Raw genomic sequence first — 23,969 nt, forward strand, 5'->3', positions numbered from 1 at the left:
ATGCTGTTTATTGAACCTGTCAGTTCAGCAGTGTAACATCATGTGCCACTAGTCATAGGCTTCATCCTAGAATTAATTGTGTTCTCATCATTTTTGGCAGAGCAAATGGTCTGTGTGTTAAGGATACTTATTCTTTTCCCAATCAGTGTTTCTTCCTGTCCAAATAGCAATGCGTTTCTTGTATTTCTTTCAAAAGTGTCAAGAAAAACTAAAATTTGTACTGTTTCTGAGTTGCTTTTGTTCATCATAAATTTTCTGTTTCCTACTTGTCAACTTTTCATCTATCTTCATAGCTGCTCATGATATTTTTTGGCAAAATGAATGTGGTGGTTATTCTCGTCAACTTCATTTAATTTAGAACCACGTTGGACACGTACATCTGGGTATTTCTGTGAGGACATTTCTATAAAGATGTAGCTGAAGAGTGTAGATTCACCATTAATGTGGGCTCCGCAGTCAGTAAAAGGAACACACAGACTGTCACCCGCAGTCTCTCGGCTTCCTCACTGCAGCTTTTACTTTTATTTCCTTATTTCTGTATGTTTAGTATTTTATTGAAATGAAAATTATTACAGGCTGGCCAGTGGTGGCGCACACCTTTAATCCCAGCACTTGGGAGGCAGAGGCAGGCGGATTTCTGAGTTCGAGGCCAGCCTGGTCTCCAGAGGAGCCCTGTCTCAGAAAACCAAAAAAGAAAAAGAAAGAAAATTATTACAGACATTTCAAAACATACTAATACATATTAATTGAAGTTGGAAATATTGCTTTCTGGTTCTGTCCATTTGGTGTTCTGTATGCCCTTTGTACCCTGATAGGCATTGCCTTTCGAGATTTGAGAAGTTTTCTTTTGTGATTTTATTGAAAATATTCTTATGTCTTTGACTGGTTTTCTTCTCTTAGATCCTATGACTTCTAGGTTTGTCTTCTATAGTGTTCCAGAGTTCCTCATGTTCCCTTCGTGGGTTTTCTTAGGCTTTGCGGAATCCTCTTAATTTGTTTTTAAGATCTGATAATCTCTCTTTTACTTGATCCAGTCTGTTGGTGGGATAAATTCCTTTGAATCTTATGTTTCACTTTCTTTAGAGATTCTCTTTTCTAATTCTGTTTTTATATTTTGATTATTTTTCATTAATTTATTCAGTTGTTGCTTTGTGGTCTTCATTTTGACATATTCATATTCTCTTTGAGTCTCTAATTGCTGTTTTGAAATCATTATCACTTTTAAAAATTGAAAATAGATTAAAACAGATTTATTTATTTGTTTGTTTGTTTGTTTGTTTACTGTGAATGAGTGTACTGTTTTTGTCTTCATACACACCACAAGAGGTTATTGGATCCCATTACAGATGGTTGTGAGCCATCATATGGTTGCTGTGAATTGAACTCAGGTCCTCTGGAAGCACAGTCAGTGTTCTTAACTGCTGAGCCATCTCTCCAACCCGAAAATAGATTTTTTAATATAATATATTCTGATCACAGTTTCCCATCCACCAAAATCCATACTTTCTTTGTGGATTAGAATACAAACAGACATTAATAATAATAATAATAAAACAAATCAGGGTAGGACAAAACAAAAAATAATGTGATTGACAGTACCCAGTATTATAAAATAATTGTTTAACGTGTTAGCAAAGTTGGTTTTTTCAGGGAGTACTACACTAGGAGTGCAAATTTCTCGAAGTAGACAAATTGTCTTGGTTATTCGTGTTTCATGTTATTGTCATAGGACCTCGGCACCTGGAGTTACGTTATCTGTGGAATTTCTTGGTATGTCTATGTGGTCTCACCTTTGGATTTTTTATTACCCCATTTGGTCAGATTGCAGGTGTGGTACTTGATACTGTGGAATCAATTTGGAGGCAACTCTTGATAGTTAAATATGGTTTCTGAAGTGTTCCCAGCTCAGCTACCAAAAGTTTTGATTTCTCACCCCTGGAGCAAACCTTTCTGTTGATGTAGTAGATTGTCTTGCTAATGTTCAGAATTCCTTGGAGGGCTATCCAAATTGTACAGGTGGTCAGACCTTGGGGCAGCAGGGAGTCACAGTTTAAGTTGGTAGTATTTCATAAAGGATAAAGGAACTGGAATATTATGCCTTTCTCAGGTGGGTGTTATGCGGAAGGATACCTGTGTGCTGAAGGTCTTGGTGTATGGTGTGACAAACTGATTCAGGGGCTTGCTGCCTGTGGTCCTGCCCTGTGGTACCTAGTCAAGCTGAGAATAGTGTAGTTCAGTTCTCTGTTTTACTCCCATGACTGAACTTAAGCTTTTCTTAGTCACTACAAGTCCTTCTTATATCATGAGATAAAAAAATAGTAATAATTTGGTGGGCGGTGGTGGCGCACGCCTTTAATCCCAGCACTTGGCAGGCAGAGGCAGGTGGATTTTTGAGTTAGAGGCCAGCCTGGTCTACAAAGTGAGTTCCAGGACAGCCAGGGCTATACAGAGAAACCCTGTCTCGAAAAACCAAAAAAAAAAAAAAAAAAGTAATATTTTTACTCTGTGGTGTTTTGCTGTTCTCTCCTCCCTGGTGCAGTTAGGAGTCACAAGCATGTTTGGGTCTGAAATGATGGGAATTGGTGGGAGAACTCACTAATAGAACCTACCATTTTGTGAAACTAAATAATAGATGACAGTTTACTAATATAATGTTCAACCATCTTCACTCTTACCAAGGAAGGAATATATTCATATTTTAACTAGGAATGTTACAAAGTATAGACTGCCATCTAGAGACAGACACATCAGTGAAGGTAAAATCACAACTTTAAAGCTATTGTAAAAATTGCATATTTTATAAAATATCTTCATAATATTTTTTTTATTTTTACTCCGTTATTGCATACATAAACCAGGTGATTCACATGTACTCCAACATACTTAACACATTTTGTTGGAAATTTCTCTTGGAAAGCAACCAGAATATGAGTCTTTTTCTCTACATTTTGTCCAGCTTCCCTTCTTATTTCATTAGAAAGATGGTCAAACTCATTGCATTGCTAGATAATCAGCCGTGCATTTACTGTGTGCTGACACTTTTTTAGTGACTTCCTTCCAGTTTTAGTAGTCTTAGTACTACTCTTCTCTTCTTCTGAAGGGTTCTTTTACCAAATTCATTGATACTCTTTGGCAGTCTTTCCCTTTTTTATTTTGATTTATAGCTCATGTGAACCTAGATAAAGCAAACATGAAAGAAAGACCACCAAAAGTTTGTCCTAGTATCTGATTGCAATATCCGTTCAATACCATAATGGCAGATAATTTAAGAATCTGTGACTATAATCTTTGAAATATGAGGTTGATTCATACACAGAACACTTGAAAGGCCTTTACTATTTGGAATGCTTTTTGCTAGAGTATCAGGCAGTGGTAGCATATTTTATCACACATAGGTTTCAGTAGTGCTAAGTATGTAATGTTATGTCGTTAAAAGCTTGAAACTTAAAATGTTATTTGCGATATTGTTATAGTATCAAGTAGCAAAATTTTGCCTGTGTCTAGTTTCCTGTCTTTAATTTTTCATGTAACTGTCACATTTACGCCCTTTTGTTTTTAGTTGGAAAGATAAAAAGGGCCAGGCAGCTACTAGTATAGAACTTAGGGAAGTAAATCCTAACATGGACAAGAAGCATCCAAGAATACAATTCTGCTTGTCTGGCCAGTAATAAGGTGCATGCAGAGGTGACCCAGGTGCAGTTCTCCAGGCTGTACTCTGGTTTATATACAGAGCTGTGCGACAGTTTACTTGTTCCCGAGTTTCTTCTGATTGCTTCATTCCATTCTCTTCTGGTAAATACAAGGTACTTTGGATAGGGTTGTTTAGTGCTGTTGAGCCTAATCACCTCTACTTTGGATTGAAGACTAGGTTTGAGTGGTTAGGTAACTGCTGTAGTATTTTTTCTGGTTTTTAGAAAAAAAGGCAGGTTCCAACTTTGCAAACACCATTTTAACCTGGAAACAAAGGTAATTAGAAATTCAGGTTCCAGTAGAGTTCCATGGAGGTTCTAGAGTTCTGCCAAAACCAACAACCCAAGAAAAGCATCCTATCACTTCATTCATGGACTTCATGTTAAGAGCAGTGGTAAAAATAGGTTAAAGTTGGCAGCTCAGTATTGACTCTGCTTTTTATGAACTATAGACATAATGTAAAAGTTTTAGTTTGATATTCTCTTGAATATGTTTTTCTTATCTCTATTTTGTTTCTTATACGAATGTATTTTTAAACTTAAGTGTGCTATACATTCTCCAGGCTCTAGAATTTAAAGCACTGAGCAGAGTATCTTGAATCTTTTCTACAGTAATCCTATTACTGCCTTCAAAATTAGATATCACAAACAATCTAGTCATTTAATAGAGTAATAAAATGTAACAGCTCTCAAGATGAAGTACAAATGGCATATATAAACAGAAAAACAAATCTCAGTATGGCTATTCATCAGGGAAATGCAAATGAAGCATGCATTGAGATTCTGTCTTCATCTAGAATGTAAGTAATCAAGAAAACACATAATAAATTCTGACCAGGAAATGGACAAAAGGGAATTCTTGAGTTATAAACCCTCTTGAGAATGCAAACTAATCTAGGCACTATGGAATTCAAAGTCCTCAAAAAAATAAATAAAGGTAGATGATCTAACTTATGACCAAACTATATCTTCTAGACATTACCCAAAGATGTGCACACCACACAGGTGCTAGCATGCCAGTGCTTATTGCGGTGCTGTCCACTGTTGCTAAGTTATGCTAGATAGGAGTTCAGCAAGAGAGAGATGGGTAAGGAAATGTTTTTTATGTATTCAGCAGGACTTTGTTTTATAGTCATAAAAAGAGTAAAGTCATTTTATTTGTAGGAAAATTGATTCAACTCTTAACAAAAAAGGCAGTTAACTACAAAAGTTATTTGAGTTTCATAGAGACTATGTACATTTTGCTGTTCACCATGCTAATATAGTGAAGCTGAAAAACACTATGTTTTTTCAAATTTGCTACCAAATGTATTCCAACTAAATGTAACTTTAGAGGATTTTTACTCTGGTGTGATTATTATTACGGCCACTAGCCTTTATTATTGTACATATTGATAATTATCAAAGGATATGTTTCATTGCTGTACTTTTTTAGGTTAGGATTCTTTTTATTAATGCATCTTCATATGATAGTTTAAAAAAACTCTTAAAACTTTCATTCTGGTAAATTCATCTTGGGTTTTTATACTGCTGCCTTTCAATGAGTGCAGATTAATAAAGGTTCCACAGGTGCCTTTTAAGATGTTTTGTTATTGTTACACTTTCCTTGATGTAACTAATACCTATCAGAAATGGAAGTCAGGATAGTTTTACTTTTGTTCATGGTCATTGCTTTGGATCATGGTTGGCAGCTACTTTGATTTTTGTTTGTTTGGTTTTGTTTTTTTTCGAGACAGGGTTTCTCTGTGTAGCCCTGGCTGTCCTCGAATTCACTTTGTAGACCAGGCTGACCTCGAACTCAGAAATCCGCTTGCCTCTGCCTCCCAAGTGCTGGAATTAAAGGCGTGCGCCACAGCTTCTTTGATCTTAAGAAAAGACAGAATACGATGTCAGCTGACAATTGTAATAAAGGCTGCTTAGTTTATAATGGCCAGAAATGAGGTAGGAGTGTTAACAGAAAGGGTCCAGAGCAAGATATAATTTCAAAGTTAACCTCCTAAGTGATCTACTTCTTCCAGGTAGCCACTACTTGTTAGAGCTCTGAGGCTATCTTAACAGGTAGCTCCTCCAGCTGTGGAACAAGGTTCATCATGAACCCGTGAGGGACATTGCACTTCGAATTATGGCCTTCTACCCTTCTTCCTATATGTTAATTTCATAATGCAAAGGTAGTTAGTCCATTTCTAAAGCGTCTGTATGGTATCACCAGTTCTATTTTTATTCCCATACCCAAGTTCAGAGTCTTTCTTCTTAGTGCCTTTAATATCAGAACGAAATTAGTGTTCATATAACATATAGTGGCATACAGTTCCATTCTAAAAGAAACCCAACTGGGCAAATATCAAATCTTGTAAATCCATATCTGGCATCCAGGCATTATGGCATAATGTGAGTTCCATTTTCCTTGGAAAGCTCCACCCCTTCAGCCTTGCATTTTGGCAGTTTGTAGTTTCTTCCCGTTCTTTCCCCTTTCTCCTTTCCTTCCCCTTTCCTTTCCCCTGCCCTACCTCCTGTCTTTCCCCTCTCCTTGTCTATCTCTTCCCTATTCTCCTGCTCCTCTCCACCTCTCTTTCTGACTGTACTTTACCGGCAGTTTTTCAAGACCAGAATTCCATATCTTGTTTTTTTTAAGTTTTTGGGGTCTTGATCTCATCTTCAACTTCTGTCTCCTAGCTTCATACATCCCTTGTTAGGTACTGCATACCGAAATCTGAAACTTGTCATAAATTGCTCAACCTTCATGGCTTTTCTTTGAAACATGCATGGCTGTGTCTGTGATACTGCAGTCTTCCTTTCTGTATCTTTTAAAAGCCAGCACCATGTTCTGTGGATCATCCTGCAGCTTGAGCCATAGACTGGCTTAGATTACAGTTACAACAGCCTCTTGAGTGCCTGAGCAAATGAGGGTAGTAAACTTTTCTTCCTAGGTAAATCTTTTTGAGCAGTAATCCCTGGCATTATTTACATTATTCTTGAGTTTGCCCCATGTGAGAACTGGATTACTGTTGAAATGCCTACAAGGTTTTCCTAATATTCAGGTGCTCAGTGTTTGTCTAAACTTTCCTGAATTGGCATCATTAAACCAGATTTACAGGTTTCTTTTTCCCCTGGTCAAAGTTTTCCAAGATATTTCTAGTTTTTTCCCTCTCATCCCTATTTCATCCACTAGTAAATAAGCGTCCCCCCCCCCCCCCCAGTTTAACACGATTGATAACTAGTCTCCTGTTTCCTCGTGAATACAGTTCTCTCCACAGTTCACTCTGTATGTTGCTCTTCTCAGTTTCTGCTAAAAACTTCCCCTGAGACCTAGCCTGAGACCCCCACAAACATGTTCGCAAAGGTTCTGAACTCAGTGCTGAGGTTTTGTTACAGTCATAACCCTTCATTCTAATTTTCTAGGTTGCTCAATTTTCATTATAGGCAGGAAAGATTTGCATTGACTTACAACTTAAGAATTTTCAGTTCATGGTCATTTCTGTTGCTGTTAGGTAAGGCATTGAATGTTATAATGGCTATAGAAATGTATGATACAGGCTATTCATTTCATGGCATTAAAGAAGCAGAAAAGGAAAGTAAGAGCCTGGAAGAATATATACGTAATCTCCATAAGATTAAGTGCAGTGACCTGATCCTTATGTTAGACCCCACCTGCTAAAATTTCTTGCACTTTCCAAAACAGCACAAATAACAGTGGGCCAAGGTTTTTGAACACATTAGCGCGTGACAGACATTCTATATTTATAGAAGTGGAGAGAGGAGCAGCACTAAACAGAGAGCTCAGTGGTCAGTAACAGAGGATTCAGGTTCAATCTGTCTCTTTTTAATTTTTTTAATTAATCATTTTATTCGTTTACATTTTATATGATATCACCCTTCCCAGTTAGTCCTCCACTAACTCCCCAAGCCCATCCTCCCTCTCCCCCTCCCCTTTGCCTCTATGAGGGTTCCCCTCCACCCATTTAGCCACTCCCACCTGACCCCTCTAGCCAACCCCTATGCTGGGACATCAAGTCTGCACAGGACCAAAGACCTCCCCTCCCACTGATGTCAGATAAGGCCATCCTCTGCTACTTAAGTATCTAGAGTCCTGGCTCCCTCCATGTATACACTTTGGTTGGTGGTTTAGTCCTTGGGAACTCTGGGTGGTCCATTTAGCTGATATTGTTCTTCCCGTGGGGTTGCAATCTCCTTCAGTCCTTCCATGTAGCTGTCCTGCAGCCATGGATGAACTGTGTTACATGAAAGGGGGCGGGGCTGGAAATGAAAAGGACTGGGTGCAAGAGAAGGATGAAGCCAAGACAAAAGTTTCTGATCAAGACTCAAAGTTTAATAGCACTGCTTTTATATAGGGAGGGCCCAGAGACCCATCCTTTCTTTCAACTGGATTGGGTTGCAAAGCAAGCTAACTGGCAGTCTACTCCTGTAGGAAATTGACTCCCAGGTCTTTCAGGTCCAACACTTAAGGTCTATTTAGCCTGCTCAAGGCTGGGGGAGGGGCACACTTCCCCTAGCTTCTTCTATTGTGGTCTGGTCTCTGGGCTCAGTCTGATGGATGGCTGTAAGTATCTGCATCAGTATTTTTCAGGTGGCTCCTGTTGGCAAGCACTTCTTTGCCTCAGCAATAGTAGGGGGTGGGGGGTGGTGTCTGCAGATGGGATAGATCCCTAGGTGGGATTGTCTCTGGATGGCCTTTCCTTCAGTCTCTGTCCCATTTTTTTGTCCCTGTCTTTCTTTTGGACAGAAAAATTTCTGGGTTAAGATTTTTGAGATTCATGAGTGGCCCCATCCCTCCACTGGGGGCTGTGCCTATCTACTGGGAGTGATCTTTACAGATTGTATCTCCCCTTTGTTGAGTATTTCAGCTAAAGTCATCACCACTAGCTCCTGGGCCTCTCATTTCCCGGGGTTTCTAGGACTTTCTAGTGGCTACCTCCAGCTCCCCATCCCACTCTGCTACATGTTTCCATTCAATTTCCTGATTCTCTGTACTTCTGTCCCTTCCAATACCTGCCCTTCTTTTTTTTTTTTTTTTCCCTCCCCCTCTTCTCTCCATTTCAGGTCCCTCCCTCCCTCTAGCTCCTGTGATTATTTTGTTCCCTGTTCTATGTAGGATTGAAGCATCTACACTTTGGTCTTCCTTCGTCTTAAGCTGCATATGACTCGTGGGTTGTATTGTGAGTATTCTGAACTTTTGGGCTAGTATCCACTTATCAGTGAGTACATACCATATGTGTTCTATTGTGTCTGTGTTACCTCACTCAGGATATTTTTTAGTTCTATCCTTTTGCTTTTGAATTTCATGAAGTCATTCTTTTTAATAGCTGAGTAGTACCCTGTTGTGTAAATGTACGATATTTTCTGTATCCATTCTGTTGAGGGACATCTGGGTTCTTTCCAGATTCTGGCTATTATAAATAAGGCTGCTATAGACATAGTGAAGCATGTGTCCTTGTTATATGTTGGAGCATCTTTTGGGTATATGCCCAGGAATGGTATAATGGGTCTTTGTTTAGAACTACTTCCAATTTTCTGAGGAACCGCCAGACTTCTTTCCAGAGTGGTTGTACAAGCTTGCAGTCCCACTAGCAATGGAGGAGTGTTCCTCTTTCTTCACGTCTTTGCTACCATCTGCTGTCACCTGAGGTTTTGATCTTCTCCATTCTGATTCCTGTGCAGTAGAATCTCAGGGTTGTTTTGATTTGAATTTCCTTGCTGACTAAGGGCATTAAACATTTCTTTTTAAGTGCTTTTTGGCCATTTGAGATTCCTCTGATAAGAACTCTGCTCAGCTCTGTACCCCATTTTTTAATAGGGCTATTTGATCCTTTCAAGTCTAACTTCTTAAGTTCTTTGTAAATATTGTATATTAGCCCTCCATTGGATATAGGGTTGATAAAGATCTTTTCTCAATCTGTGAGTTGCCATTTTGTCCTATTGACATTTTCTTTTGCCTTACAGAAGGTTTTCAAGTTTATGAGGTCCCATTTGTCAAATTTTGATCTTAGAACATAAGCCATTGGTGTTCTGTTGAGGAAATTTTCCCTGTGCTCATGTGTTGGAGGCTCTTCCCCACTATCTCTTCTATTAGATTCAGCACATCTGGTTTTATGTGAAGGTTCTTGATCCACTTAGACTTGAGCTTTGTACAAAGAGATAAGAGTGGATCAATTTGCATTCTTCTACGTTGCTGCCACCACTTGAGCCAGTACCATTTGTTGAAAATGTTGTCCTTTTTCCACTGGATGATTTTGGCTTCTTTGTCAATGATCAAGTGACCATAGGTGTTTGGGTTTATTTCTGGGTCTTCAATTCTATTCGTTTGATCTACCTGTTTGCCTCTGTATCAATACTGTGCGTTTTTTGTTTTTGTTTTCACTATTTCTCTGTAGTATAGCTTGAGGTCAGGGATGGTGATTCCCGGAGAGGTTCTTTTATTGTCAAGAATGGTTTTTACTGTCCTGGGATTTCTGTTATTCCAGATAAATATGAGAATTGCTCTTCCTATTTCAATGAAGAATTGAGTTGGACTTTTGATGGGGATTGCATTGAATCTTTAGATTACTTTTGTTAAGATGGCCATTTTTACTCTGAGCTTGGAAGATCTTTTTATCTTTTGAGGTATTCTTTGATTTCTTTCTTCAGAGACTTGAAGTTCTTGTCAAACAGATCGTTCCCTTGTTTGGTTAGAGTCACACCAAGAAACAGCACCCTTCACAATAGTCACAAGTAATATAAAATACCTAGGTTCAATCTTTTACAACCACTTGATAGCTCAAGTCATCTGTAATCCTACTCCCAGGAGATCTGGTGTCTTCTGTGGCCTTTGCTGGTTCCAGGCATTACCTAGTGTACTTGTAGCCACTCACATAGAAAAACAATTCTTTTTACATTTCTCATCTCCTTAAATGTCAATCACTTATCTCCTTATTCCGGAAGGTAACAAGACTTTTCAGATTGCTACATACCTTTTTAGTATATTTTAGTATATAGTATATGTTTCAGTAGCTCTTTTGTGAGTATATTCATTTATTCTGTAAATTATTTATCAATCCTGGATGGCATTTTTGTGTTTTGATAGCTCAACGGAGCCCTTAATAATTAAGAACAAGTAGTAGTTAGTCATTGCCTGTCATAGTCTGTCAGAGTAGGTCAATTACTAGCAAAATCTGTTTCAAGTTTCTATTTAGAGGTCTTAGTTTTCTCATCTGTACAGTGAGAGAGAAAAATTGTTGGGCAAGCTAATGTATTCATGTGCATTTGATCTTTATAAATGGTATGTGAGTTTTTCTTAATTCTTTTATTACATTGATTACAGAATACTTATAAATCATTTTAGACATTTAAAAGTTTTTATGAACATTTCAGTGTGAGTAATCAGTGTCAAGGAATTTGAAAATTTGTAATTTTGATAGATAATTGAAAATTTCATATCACAGAGGTTGCATGAAGCCTTGCTCTCATTATCATTTGTAATCATTTTTATTTAGAGATAAGTTTTTTGTTTTTGTTTTTGTTTTCTGGTGCTTGAGATGACGTCAAGTTCAGAAGCCCTCCTGTATTAGCTGCGTGTTAGGAGTACAAGTGTGGGCGGGGGGGGGGGGCAATCCTACGTCATTAACAAACTTTAGATTGCTGCTGTTATTTCTAATTTGAGAATTATTCACTGTTAAAACAAGTTTTAAATTATTTATGTTATTTGAAATATTTCCTTACTGTAAAGACAGTATCAAATAATCTTTTATTGTTTGCTTTTAAAAAAGATTTGTGTGTGTGTGTGTGTGTGTGTGTGTGTGTATGTTGAAACAATTGTCTAGGTTGGTGGTTACATAATTAGTTCAAGATTGCCTCAGATAAGTCCTTATTGTTGTAAAGAATACTATTTAATATCAATTTTTCTCTTTTTTAGCATTTATATTCTATGAATGTAGAACATTATAAGTACATTCACAAATATGTTTTTAGCTTTATCCTCTCTCTCTGGCATAGTCTTGTCATGTGTTCAGGTTCACCTGAGATTATGGCATGTATGAGCATGCCAGAGCAGACACACACATCTTTATAAACCAGAATACAAGGCCCAAGTTACGGCTCAGCAGGTCAAGGTGCTTGCTTTGAAACCCAGCAATCTGTGTTTGATCCTTGGGACATACATAGTGACAAGAAAGAACTGACTTTTGCAACCTTTCCTCTGATAACTCACATCCTCAAACATACACACATTTACATACTAACAAATATATACAGAAAGAAATTAATTTGAAAAATCAAAAAGCCCCAAAGCAAACATCTTAAGAGTGCCTCTTTAATTTTGGTCCCAATATTCAGTTTTAGCAATGCTTTTTTTTTTCCTTTTTAAAGAAACTTTCAATAAGAAAAATCTCAGGATGTGAGGGGTTTTTGAAACAACTAATGGAATTAAAGTTTTAATAGCTCATGGTGTCTGCAGTCCTTTTTCTTTTTAAATGAGTGAGTTATTAGGGTCATAAGATATGTATTGCCATGCTAGATAGTGTAAAATTTTTCACTGTATTGAATTGACCTTTTAAAATTACCTACATCCTCTCAGGTAAATTATAGAAAGTGAAAGATTAGAAAGTTGTCTCTAAATGTAATATATTGCTGCTATAAAAACCAGCTTATCGGGCTGGCGAGATGGCTCAATGGGTAAGAGCACTGACTGCTCTTCCAAAGGTCCTGAGTTCAAATCCCAGCAACCACATGGTGGCTCACAACCACCTGTAATGAGATCTGACGCCCTCTTCTGGTGTGTCTGAAGACAGCTACAGTGTACTTACATATAATAAAATAAATCTTTAAAAAATGAAAACCAGTTTATTGAAGAAACAGATTTAAAATAAAGTATTACTTTAGGAAAGGTTAGCAATCTGGAGATAGCTTTTCTTAAAGGCATTTATTTAGTCATTTGTGGAGACTCATGACCAGTTAAAAATTAAGGGTAATTTTTTGGAATATTAATCTTTGGGAGTGTGCAGAAAGGTTTTCTTTGTTATAGCATCATTTATTTTTTTAAATTATGGCTTTTGACATTTAAGTTGGTAGTAGGGTTATTTACATTTGATAGTCCCTGTAAAAATGTGGAGCCTAAGTTTCTCTTCGTAGTGTTTTCATTGCTGGTTACAATTTTCTTATTTCTCACAATGTTAACACTCAAAATACCTTCTTTCCGAGCTTCTTTAAGTATTTCATTGAAAACGCTGTAACAATACGATAGTTGAGCATGCCATATCAGTCATGGAAGTTGAATAGATCATTATTACAGCATTATTGCAGTTTGGGATATGTATTGCAGAATGTGTAAGTATTGCAGTAATATTGATAGCATTATCCAGTTTTTTTTTCTTTGTTTCTTATATGCCCCTTGCCAATGCATCCTTAGGTTTATAAGGTTTTAGATTGTTAATGTTTCTGAAATTCTGAGTTGCAGAATTGATGGAAGAACCACAGAGATGGGTATTCTAAGAAGAGGTATTTGTGTGTGTGTGTGTGTGTTTTCTAGTTTTTGAATCCACTTTGATTTGAATATTTTCTTACGATTAGGAAAAATCAATGGATCAAAGATACAATTTACATTGACATCTCAGTGTTCAGTTTAATGATTTTGTATACATGTGTACATCTACCTAATAACTTTTTTGTTCCAATATATAATGGTTTCCTGTCTCTTAGACATTTTATTTTATTTATTTATTTGTTTTTTTGAGACAGGGTTTCTCTGTATAGCCCTGGCTGTCCTGGAACTCACTTTGTAGACCAGGCTGGCCTCGAACTCAGAAATCCACCTGCCTCTGCCTCCCAAGTGCTGGGATTAAAGGCATGCGCCACCACCACCTGGCGACATTTTAATTTTAAAGCATATTTCTTTGCTTTCCTACTCTTCATGTACACTTGTTCATGCCTGGCAACTTTCAAGCTAATCAGTATAGTCTTTTCCATTTTAGAGATTGTTGCTTGCTTGTTTGTTTGTTTTTCCAATTTTGGTTTATTTTTGGCTCCTGGGGTAATGTTATTTCCTCAGTATGGAAAAAAAAAGCCACAAGTGTAACATAAAATAGAAAATCAGAATTATACAGTAGTATCAATCCAAGGGCAGGAGGAAAAGAGCAAAAGCATAGATATAACTTGCCCTATGTGAAGTGTTCCAAACAGCCAGGTGGCAAGTTTCTGAACATTGGAGACTGTCTTAGTCAGGGTTTCTATTCCTGCACAAACATCATGACCAAGGATCAAGTTGGGGAGGAAAGGGTTTATTCATCTTACAACATTCAAATTGCTGTTCATCACCAAAGGAAATCAGGACTGGAACATATGCAGGGCAGGAAACAGGAGCTGATGCAGAGGCCATGGAGAGATGTTACTAGCTTGCTTCCCCTGGTTTGTTTAGCCTGCTTTCTTATAGAACCCAAGATGAGCAGCCCAGGGATGGCACAGCCACAGTGGGCCCTCCCACCATTGATCACTAATTGAGAAAATGCCTTACAGCTGGATCTCATGAAGGTTATTTCCTCAAGGGAGGCTCCTTTCTCTGTGATAGCTCCAGGTTGAGTCAAGTTGACACACAAATCTAGCCAGTACAGAGACAAGGCTCTAATCCCCCAGTATCTCTTGGATAAAGGAGGAACAATACTGTGAAGACTCCATCAATGGCAGATTTGGCTCAGGATGGTGGGGGTTGGGAGCTATAAATGGAGATAATACTGTTAACACCCTTCCAGAGGCTAATAGAAGAAGTAGGAACAAACCCTGATGATGGAAAAATCCTCAGTAGACTCCCCATCTAAATGGCTGTGTTTACAAAAACTACACATCTTTCTTCCTAGTGAGCTCTGCCTCCCTTTTTCTAATCCACTACTTAGCTTTAGGATGGTGGCCACTATCTTGGATATCTTTGGGGTGTTTCTACACAGTATCCGGAGCAGAATTCAGTCTCTGGAGAATATACTAGAAGAGTATTAACTGAACTTTAAGAAAATGACTACCAGAAAGAAATGTAACACCCAGATTGGCAGAAATCTAGGTTTGTCAGAGTGGAAAGAGAAAGACATTCCACAAATCTTTCTTGAATCCTTACTATGTTTGAGGTACTATTATTCCTTACTGGAAAAAAAAAAAAAACCAATACCAAAACAAAACAAACAAAAACATAAACCAAATAGGATAGTAGCCCAAAGTACCTGATGGAGAAAAATGGGTGGTTAAAGCTGAGGAAATTAATCAAGCCGAGGCAGTGCAGGGTTCTCTGCCTTCCATTTATTTCCACCCCTCATAGAAATCCTTTCTGTTCTGCAGTGTCATTCTAGTACTGCTGATATGCAGAGGCAAGGTCATTCAGGTTGCTCTCAGCTTTGGTGAACTCCATCTTGTACACCGCTATGTTTGTTCACTATGTAGCTTTGGCTGGCCTAGAAATCCCTAAGCAGACCATTCTGGCCCAAGATCTTAGCTCCTGAGTGTTAGCATTAAAAGAGTCTTCCATCAGGCTCAGTTTTGGAGATTTTTATAAATGGAATGATAATTTTATTTTCATGTATTTATTTTGTGTACATGTCTGTGAGTGTGTGTGTGTATGCATGCATTTATATGTATGTACATATACATACATGTGTGTTTATATATCTGTACACACACACACACACACACACACGTTCCAAAACAGTTGTGTGGAAATCAGTGGACAACTCGTGGGACTATGTTGTTTTTAACCACACTGATTCAGCTATCAAAGCCATATTTCATCAGCCCTGGCAGCAAGAACCTTTACCTTCTAAGAAAGACATCTGACATCTTGCTGATCCATCCTTTCCTTCTTTGACGCTGTGTTTTCAACCTATTTTCTTGAAAAACCATCAATGTTATGTTTATCAGTTTTTTTTTATTAATATATAATTTGTTTTTGTTTTGGGTCTTTATGCTTCAAGTTATTTAGAAAGTTGAGATTGATTTTGAATTTATTCACTTGTGATTTATCACATTTGGCCATTTGCACATGACTCTTTTTTTTTTTTTTTTGTTTAAACATGTTTATTACAACAGATACAATTCACATCTGACTAGCTTTGTTTCTCCTTTCCCCTCCCACAACCATGTTCATTGGGCCACTTCCTTGTATTTGAGCAGTTAATGTACTTTCAGCACACTTGCCCAGCAGTACTTCTTAAGTCCATTCTTAGGTGAAAATGGATTTCAATAATTTATACAAACGTGGGTTATGCTTGCTCACTGCGACTTCCAGCTACTGTACATAGGAATGACAAGGTTATAGAAAAGTGCCACAGCAACAGTGCCCCAAGAAAGGAAAGGGGGCACCTTAAAAAAAATGGATAAAATCAGGCCAAGGGACTTCAGAGGGAATGGAACATACAGGAAATGAAAACATATCTTTGCAAAACAAATGGAGCAGCACTGCTCTTGATCAGGTGCAAGTGCCGATCAGTTGTCTCATGATATTTGTACACTGCTCATAAGGTTCAAAATCGTATCCTCAGACACAGATCACCTGGCGCTTGCACTGGATTTTTGAAAATGCAAGATTTCTAAATGATAAATTAACCCCCCCCCAATTTTTTCTTTTTCTTTTTTTAAAAAAAGCTAATTTTGCAGACAGGTTTCCATGTAAAAGGCTAGGTATTTAGCCACCTCAGCATTGATTAGTTTTAGATGTCTAAGCTCTGTTACACATGGCTTCCCATGGCTTCACTCTACAAAACATATTTACAACGTGAAGATACATCTACAAGAAATCTATATTTCAAGGGTTTTACAAATCAATCTTGTATCTTTCCCCTGAATTGACTCTCACAGACCCCGTCCCCTTGTCATTTCATTTGCCCAGCTTAATGGTCCATAGTCTACTTAAATGCAGCTCAAAATGTTATGACTGGGCAATAGATTTACAGTTCCTCTAAGAGATCATTGCACATGACTTTTTAATCAGTGTTTGCATTTTTCTTGAATAAATTGGTAGGGGTAAAATTCTTGAATCATTTATAAAAAATCCCCTGAAATTAAAGTGTTGTTGTCATCCTTTTATTTAAAGAACATATCAGAGTGGGGGAAATGATGGCTCATAGGAGAAAATGCTTGCTGCACAAACATGAAGACTAGATTTCAGAACCCCAGAATCTACATAGAATGCTGGGTATGCAGGAAATTCTGTCTGTCATCCCAGCAGCAAGAAGTAAAGACAGGGACTCCTTGGAGCAAACTGACTCGCCAGACTGCTCAAAATCACTGATTCTGGATTCAGAAGGGTTTTGCCTCAACAGAAGGTAGAGAATGATTGAAGATGACATCTGATGCTGGTATCCATACTGTACCTATACACATTCATACACTTGCCCACACACAAAAACAGCACTTTAAATTCTTTTAAATATGGATTTTCTGATGATTATATATTAGATCCATGATGAATTAATACTGCATGTTCACTGTTTTTTTATGTTATTCTGTAGGTCAGTGATTAAAAAAATAATTATCAGTATCACTGTTTCTGTAGTTCATGAATTTATTAGCAGCTCACATCAAGTAGTTCTGATTCTCCAAGTCTAATAGTGTTTTATTTAGTTTGTCGCTCAGGATTGCAATCACCATAAGTCCTTATGTACATCGGAGTTTATTTTTCCAAGATTTTTTTCATTTGTCACAGTTCTTAATATATCTTCATTTTATGAGAATCTCCGCAGTCTCACTTTTTTTTATGTATTCTACAGTTCATAAAAAAAGAGTGTTATCATATTGCTTGTTTGCTAATTTTTAGGCCCCATGTAAATTTAATTTTCTCCCTAGTTTGTCTTATAAGGACCACTACTTTCATCATTATTGGATGATTTCCTAAGAGCTTAAATCATTAGAAGTTGTTGAGGGAGGGGGGATCAACCTGGAGTTTGGATTTTAAAGACTTTATAATAAACCTTATTCTTCTAACTAAAAAAATAATTTAATTTGTTTGTTTATGTATGTATGTATGTATGTATTGATTGAGTGATTGATTGGCTCTTTCAAGTCTGTGTGAGTATGCCCTATGACACCTATGGAGGTCAGAGGACAACTTGTAGCAGTTGATTTTTCTTTTTTTTTTTTTTCCCACCATGTGCGTCTAGGGGTTGAAACTCCGGTCAGGCTTGGCAATTATTGCCCTTTCCACTGAGCCACCTCCTGAGCCCAAAAACAAAACAACAAAATTTTCAAATATGTTGCATTTATATAAATAAAAGTGAATCTTTTTAATAAGATTATCTGTTCCAATGTTCACCTTAGGCTTTTAACATCTTTAGATTATGTTGATTTTATCTTGTGTTAGAATTTATAGATGACATCTTATGCTTCCAGGTTGGCCTAGAACATGCTATGTATCCAAGAATATCTTGAACTTGTCATCTCTTAGCTTGCTTCCTAAATGCTAGGATTATAGGCATGTACTACTGTACCTAGTTGATGCAGTGCTAGAGCTCAAACTGAGGGTTCTTCATGCATACTAAAGAAGAATTTTATCACTATTCCCTTTGCCTAAATTACTTTTCTTTTTTCTTGAGAGGAAGGGAGTTGGATGTCATACTGGGGAATGTACCATGGCCATATGTATGCTGTGCTAAGTAAATGTTCTATCCTTGGTCAGTGTAACCCAGCCTAAATTATGTTGATTTTTTTCAAAGTACACATTTTTCAAAATTAACAAAAAATTGCATGTCAGTACATTAATAAATTATATAACCATGTTTGGATAAAATTAAGCCATCAAGAAGTACAAAAGAACTAGCAAAGTAAAAAGTTAACTTTTTCTTTCATCACTAAAGAACTTAAAAACTTGGCTTTTAGAAAAACATTTCAATGAAAGGTGTTATCTTTCTAAATAAAACATTCCTTTAAAGTAGATGGTATAAAAATGAATTTGAGGGGGTAGAAAATGGCTTAGTGGTTAATAACATTGGCTGCTCTTCCAGAATTTCTGTGTTTGGCTTCCAGTGTCCACGTGGTAGTGTATAATAATCTATAATTCTTGTCCAAAGGTATCCAATACTTGTTTTGGTATCTGCAGGCACCATGTACACATATGATGCCAGAAACATACATATATACAAAACACCCATATACATAAAATAATTCTTTTTAAAAAGTATCAATGGAGAAATTTGAGATGAACAGGAAACCTAACTAGTTTTACATAACTTTTAAACAGTGATATGGTTAGGTTTAATGCTTAGTATATGGTAAAGACTAACTGTAAAATCTGTTTTTCCACAGGTACGGTCAGAATAGAGATGTTTCGAAATATGCAGAACGCAGAAATAATCAGAAAAATGACTGAAGAATTTGATGAGGTATATATAACATCCCAATACCTGTACTAATTGATTCCATATCTTTTAAATCATAATTAAATATGTTCATTGTTTCAGATATTTAGTTCATAATGGCATGAGTTAAAGTTGGCATAATGCATTAATCCTGGCAATCTCCAATTCTTTATTTGTTTCCAACGTTGAAATACTACTTTCATTAAATGCCTTAGGGGAAAAATGATTTGGAGGTTGGATAATTTGAGCAGTGTTGTTTATAGACCTATCTTACAGATTATTAAAACACGTTTTCTAAGTTTGTTAGTATTTCTAATGAAGAAAATTTTGCTTAACTGTATTTAATCAAGAATTTACCAAAGCTAGGTGGTACAGCCTCTCTGTACTTTGTAGACTCCCACACACTTGTGTGTATGGTTCTTGTCTTAGTGTGTCTATTCTTGCACAAAACCTTATGACGAAGAAGCAAGTTGGGGAGGAAAGGGTTTATTCATCTTCCACTTCCACACTGCTGTTCATCACCAAAGGAAGTCAGGACTGGAACTCAAGCAGGTCAGGAAGCAGAAGCTGAGAAAGAGGCCATGCAGGGATGTTACTCACTGGCTTGCTTCCCCTGACTTGCTTTCTTTTAGAACCGGGGAATACCAGCCCAGGAATAGCATCACCCACAATGGGCCCACCCACCCTTGATCACTAATTGAGAAAACATCTTACAGCTGGGTTTCATGGAGACATTTCCTCAAGAGAGGCTCCTTTCTCTGTGATAACTCCAGCTTGTGTCAAGTTGACACACAAAACCAGCCAGTACAGTTCTACTGGGAACATAACTGCTTGAAAGCTCCAATTTCCATTTAGAATACAAGTTTCTATTGTTATTCTTCAGAAAGTAATCAAAAATCCTAGTCCCAAATGCAATATTATAAGATTCAGGAACACAGTTAATTTTTATATTGTATTTATGATAAATTTAATTCATGCAATGCTATTAAATCCACCACTATTTCTTTTAATATTGTTTTGATTTACAGAAGAATTTTGTTTTCAGAAGAAATTTTTTAAAGCATTAACAGGATTGCCTTTTCTAGGTTTTTTATGATTAATTGTATTTTTATTATCATTTTCCATTTGAATACAGTAATACAAATATGTCAGATATTTAGAACTTAATTGATGTTCATCAGGTATTCACATTTTTCTTGCTCTTCACACCAAAAGTCCATGTTCTCAATTACAGAAACATCTGGCACCATCTTTTAGGTTGATTAGTCATATTACATAGGAATTAGTTGAGTTGTTATTCAGGCATTTCTATATCTTCAGTTTCTTAAAAACTGGTTTCAACGTAGATGACATTGTTTATACTTTATTTTTTTCCATTTGGTATGAATATCTGTATTTTTTTTTTATGTGAAACACGGCATTGTTCACATTTCTAAGACTAATTTCTGATTAAATCATGAAGAGGAAAGTTATATTTTATATGATAGTTGTGTAGTTCCTATACAATTATCTAATGACCTGATCACTTTAGTTTTGTGTTGAATCAGTTTATCAAGACAACAACTCTTTGGCCAAACAACTTGTGGCCACAGAGCAAGACAGGAGAGGGCACTTCTATATTCCCTTTGAGTGTACTCACAGTGATGACCCAAGAACTCCATGAAGCTTCCACTTAATAAGCCAGTTTGGAGGCAAACTACCTATAGTTTAGTGACTTGGATTTCAAGGACCGTCTCAATTTCTTTTGGGTTTGTGATGCAATATAAGGACTTTGTGCTAATTTAATTTAAAAGCTAAAAAACTTCACAATTTTGAAAACATTTCACTAGATTAAATTTTGTTACATTAAGAATTATATCTACTTTATTCAAGAATTTAAATGTGGCTAAAGAAGATAAAACCATATTAATATGCTAGCTGATAGATTTATTCCTCAGCTTCTAGACTGCCTTGACAATGTCATACTTTTATAACACAGTTGATTGAAATCAAAGGTTTGTTTCAATTTTTAGTATAGTAACATATATTTTAATCCAATCTGTGAATTTATGAATGGAGCTGCCATACTTTGCAGTCATTAGTATCACCTAATTATTAAAAATTATTAATGCTGAGGTATCACTCAGATATTTTAGACCAGTAGTTTTCAACATGCAGGCTGTGACCCATTTGGAGTTTGCATATGAAATATTTACATCATGATATATAACTAGAAAAATTGCAGTTTTTAAAGGAGCAAATAAATAGTCTTATGGTTGGGGGTCAACACAACTTTAGAAACTGCATTAAATTGTTTCAACATTGAGAAGGTTGAGAATCACTGCTCTAGACATTTTGATTGACATGAAAAGTTTATAATGTGTGTGTAAAATACCCCAGTCATATTCCTGATAATGCTAATATGTAATGAAATTTGACAGCTACTGGTGTAAGAGAAGAACAATAAATTAGAAAGCTGTTATTAATACTATACAGATACAAGTATAAAATAAAAGGAATTCAAAGATAAATGAAATTATTTATTACAAAAGGAATCATTAGACAACTAGTGCATAGCTAAAAAGAGATTCTCTGACCCACTGGTCATTTTAAGCTTTTAATCTTTAAATTATGTTGGCTTTTATCTTGTGTTTGATTTTACTGATGCCTTATCATGGAATCCAGTTGTTAGCCTCAGTGATTTGCCTTTCTAGTGCCCAAGATCTGGGATTACAAGCGTGTATTACCATCCCCAACTGTTTGCATTTGTGTTTCAGGGGGGAAATCAGGTCTACATGCTTGATGGGCATGCGTTCTATCAGCTGAGCTATTTTCTTAATTACTGGATTTAATTTGCACATAAATCAGTATGCTTTGGATTATAGTGTCCAGTGTGGCCTAAGGTTCAAAAATTGGATTTCCTACATAAATTGTTTTGACCATACATAAAATGTGACCATCTCTTATATGTTGCAGTCTGAGACATTCTTAAACATAAAATTTGCTGTTTATGGGTGTCTTGACACAGATCTTTAGTTTCAGCTCTTGGAAAGTAAAGATAGGCTGATTTTCATGAATTCATGGCCATTCTAATCTAGAAAGAGAGTTGTCGGCCATCCAGCGGTATATAATAAGACCATTTCTCAAAAAACAAAACCCACAAATTTTCCTTTTTACGGGCAAAGTTACTTTTTTGTCTCCTATCAGAGATAAGCTGTCCACTCAATCATGATGTCCACTGATATCAGATTGGTTCTTTGGTTGTTTGATTATAGCTTATATAGATAATTTTATTACTTCAATAAAATTATTCTTTTTTTCATCACCAGTGTTACTTAAAGTCACTCTGTTTTCCTTCTCTTTTTGCTTTGAGTTTAGTAATGCTAGAAGTCCCTTTCCTTGATCCTTTTATTTTTAACCTGTCTACTTTCTTTGTATTGCAGTAATACATCTTTGTCTTTTTATATTGAGAATATGACTTATGCTAGATAGATTGCTTAGCATACATGAGTCCTATTTTTTAGTCCCTAGGTCTGACTAAAAAGAAAAGAGAACTAAATCTTGCTTCTGTTTAAAATATTTTTTCCTTCGAATTCTGAAGTTTGACTTTTTTGAACTTTTTTGTAATTAACTGGGTTGTTTGTTTGCCTTCTTTCTTCTGGTTATTTTAGTATTTTCTGTTTCAGCTTATGCAGCCTAAAATAGTGTTACTATCCTATGATTATGCCTTTGTTTATAGGGTTTTCCTAACTTTGTTGTTCTCTGAAATATTATCCCCATTGTTTGTTCCCAGTTCTGCCTTCAGAGTTGATAATCTCTTTTAATTACTACATTCCCTTGTAATGTTATTTACTAACTCACTTATGTTTGTCCTCATCTCTTTGTTTAAATTAGAAATTCTTTGCAAAAAAAAAAAAAAAGGTGTTGTTTTGCTCATTTTTGTGTGCTAAGTGTCAGTACAGTGCTAAGAGCACGTTTGCTGGGCAGTCTCTACTAGGCACAGTGCCTAGTGACTATGTGTATAGTTTATGACCTTGAAAAAAAGTATCTGTAGACCTCTCAGGGAAGTAATGATTGTAGTCTCATTCTTTCCTCATTGTTTGGCAGGGACACTCTTTTTCCATACAGGTATTCCTCAGCTTTTTGTGAGTTATGTTCATAATCACAAAAGCTGACAAAATAATGTTAAAAGCCTACCTAATACACTTAAGTATCTGTACATTGTAGGGTTTCTTTACAGGGGTGTCGAAATTGTTTTGGCTTGCTTCTTTATTTGTTCCACTTATCTATTTATCTACTAATTTACTTATTTATTTGTTTAAACAAACAAATCATTTATCTGGTTGCTTGCTGGTTTATTTACTTATCAGTAAAGCAAATGTTCTCATTATGTAGCACAGGCTAGTTTAGAACAACTTAGATAGCTGACCTCAGTATTGCAATTCTATCTCAGATTCCTTGGTTCTGGGGTTATCAGTATGCATTGTAACACCTGGCCCACAGGTATTTACATTCTTGATTGAATTGCTTTCCTATAGTTGTAGTTTACTTTTATTGTACAATATTATGAAATCATCAAAGTATATTTTGTTGCCTATAAAAATAGCAGAATTTAAAACCCAGGCCATCAGGGGTTTAGGAGCTTGTTCTTTGCAGTGCCTTTCTGTACCGAGGTGTGGAAATGGTTGGATGGAACAGCACATGTGCTCTAGCACACTTGTGTGAGGGTCAGTGCTCTCCTTTTACAGGCAGGCAGGCTTGCATGGCCTGTAGGTTTATCTATTGCGCCATATTCTGGGACTTTAAATCACCATGTTTTGTTACTGACTCTTGAAAGGTGGCAGCCATCTTTCTTTCTTTCCTTCCTTCCTTTTTTCCTTCTTTCATCATGAAGATTCATTTACAAGGTAGGAAATCAGCTTGTCTGTTAATTTTCTCGGTTGACAGCTGTTACTTGGAAACCTCTGTTGGAAGGATACTTAGTAGG

General features: G+C 36.5%; 1 protein-coding gene across 9 annotated transcripts in view; it reads left to right on the forward strand.

Annotated features, from left to right (window-relative positions):
* Nucleotides 1-23,969, forward strand: part of Stag1 (stromal antigen 1) — a 360,836-nt gene that overhangs the window by 160,097 nt on the left and 176,770 nt on the right. For all 9 annotated transcript variants that reach the window (XM_006510924.3, XM_006510923.3, NM_001357265.1 and 6 more), the window contains one exon: nucleotides 18,951-19,027. In XM_006510924.3, coding sequence (XP_006510987.1) covers nucleotides 18,951-19,027 — 77 coding nt within the window. The remainder of the gene's footprint in view (nucleotides 1-18,950; nucleotides 19,028-23,969) is intronic.

This window comes from Mus musculus, chromosome 9, assembly GCF_000001635.26.
Source record: "Mus musculus strain C57BL/6J chromosome 9, GRCm38.p6 C57BL/6J".
NCBI classification, from domain to species: Eukaryota; Metazoa; Chordata; class Mammalia; order Rodentia; family Muridae; genus Mus; species Mus musculus.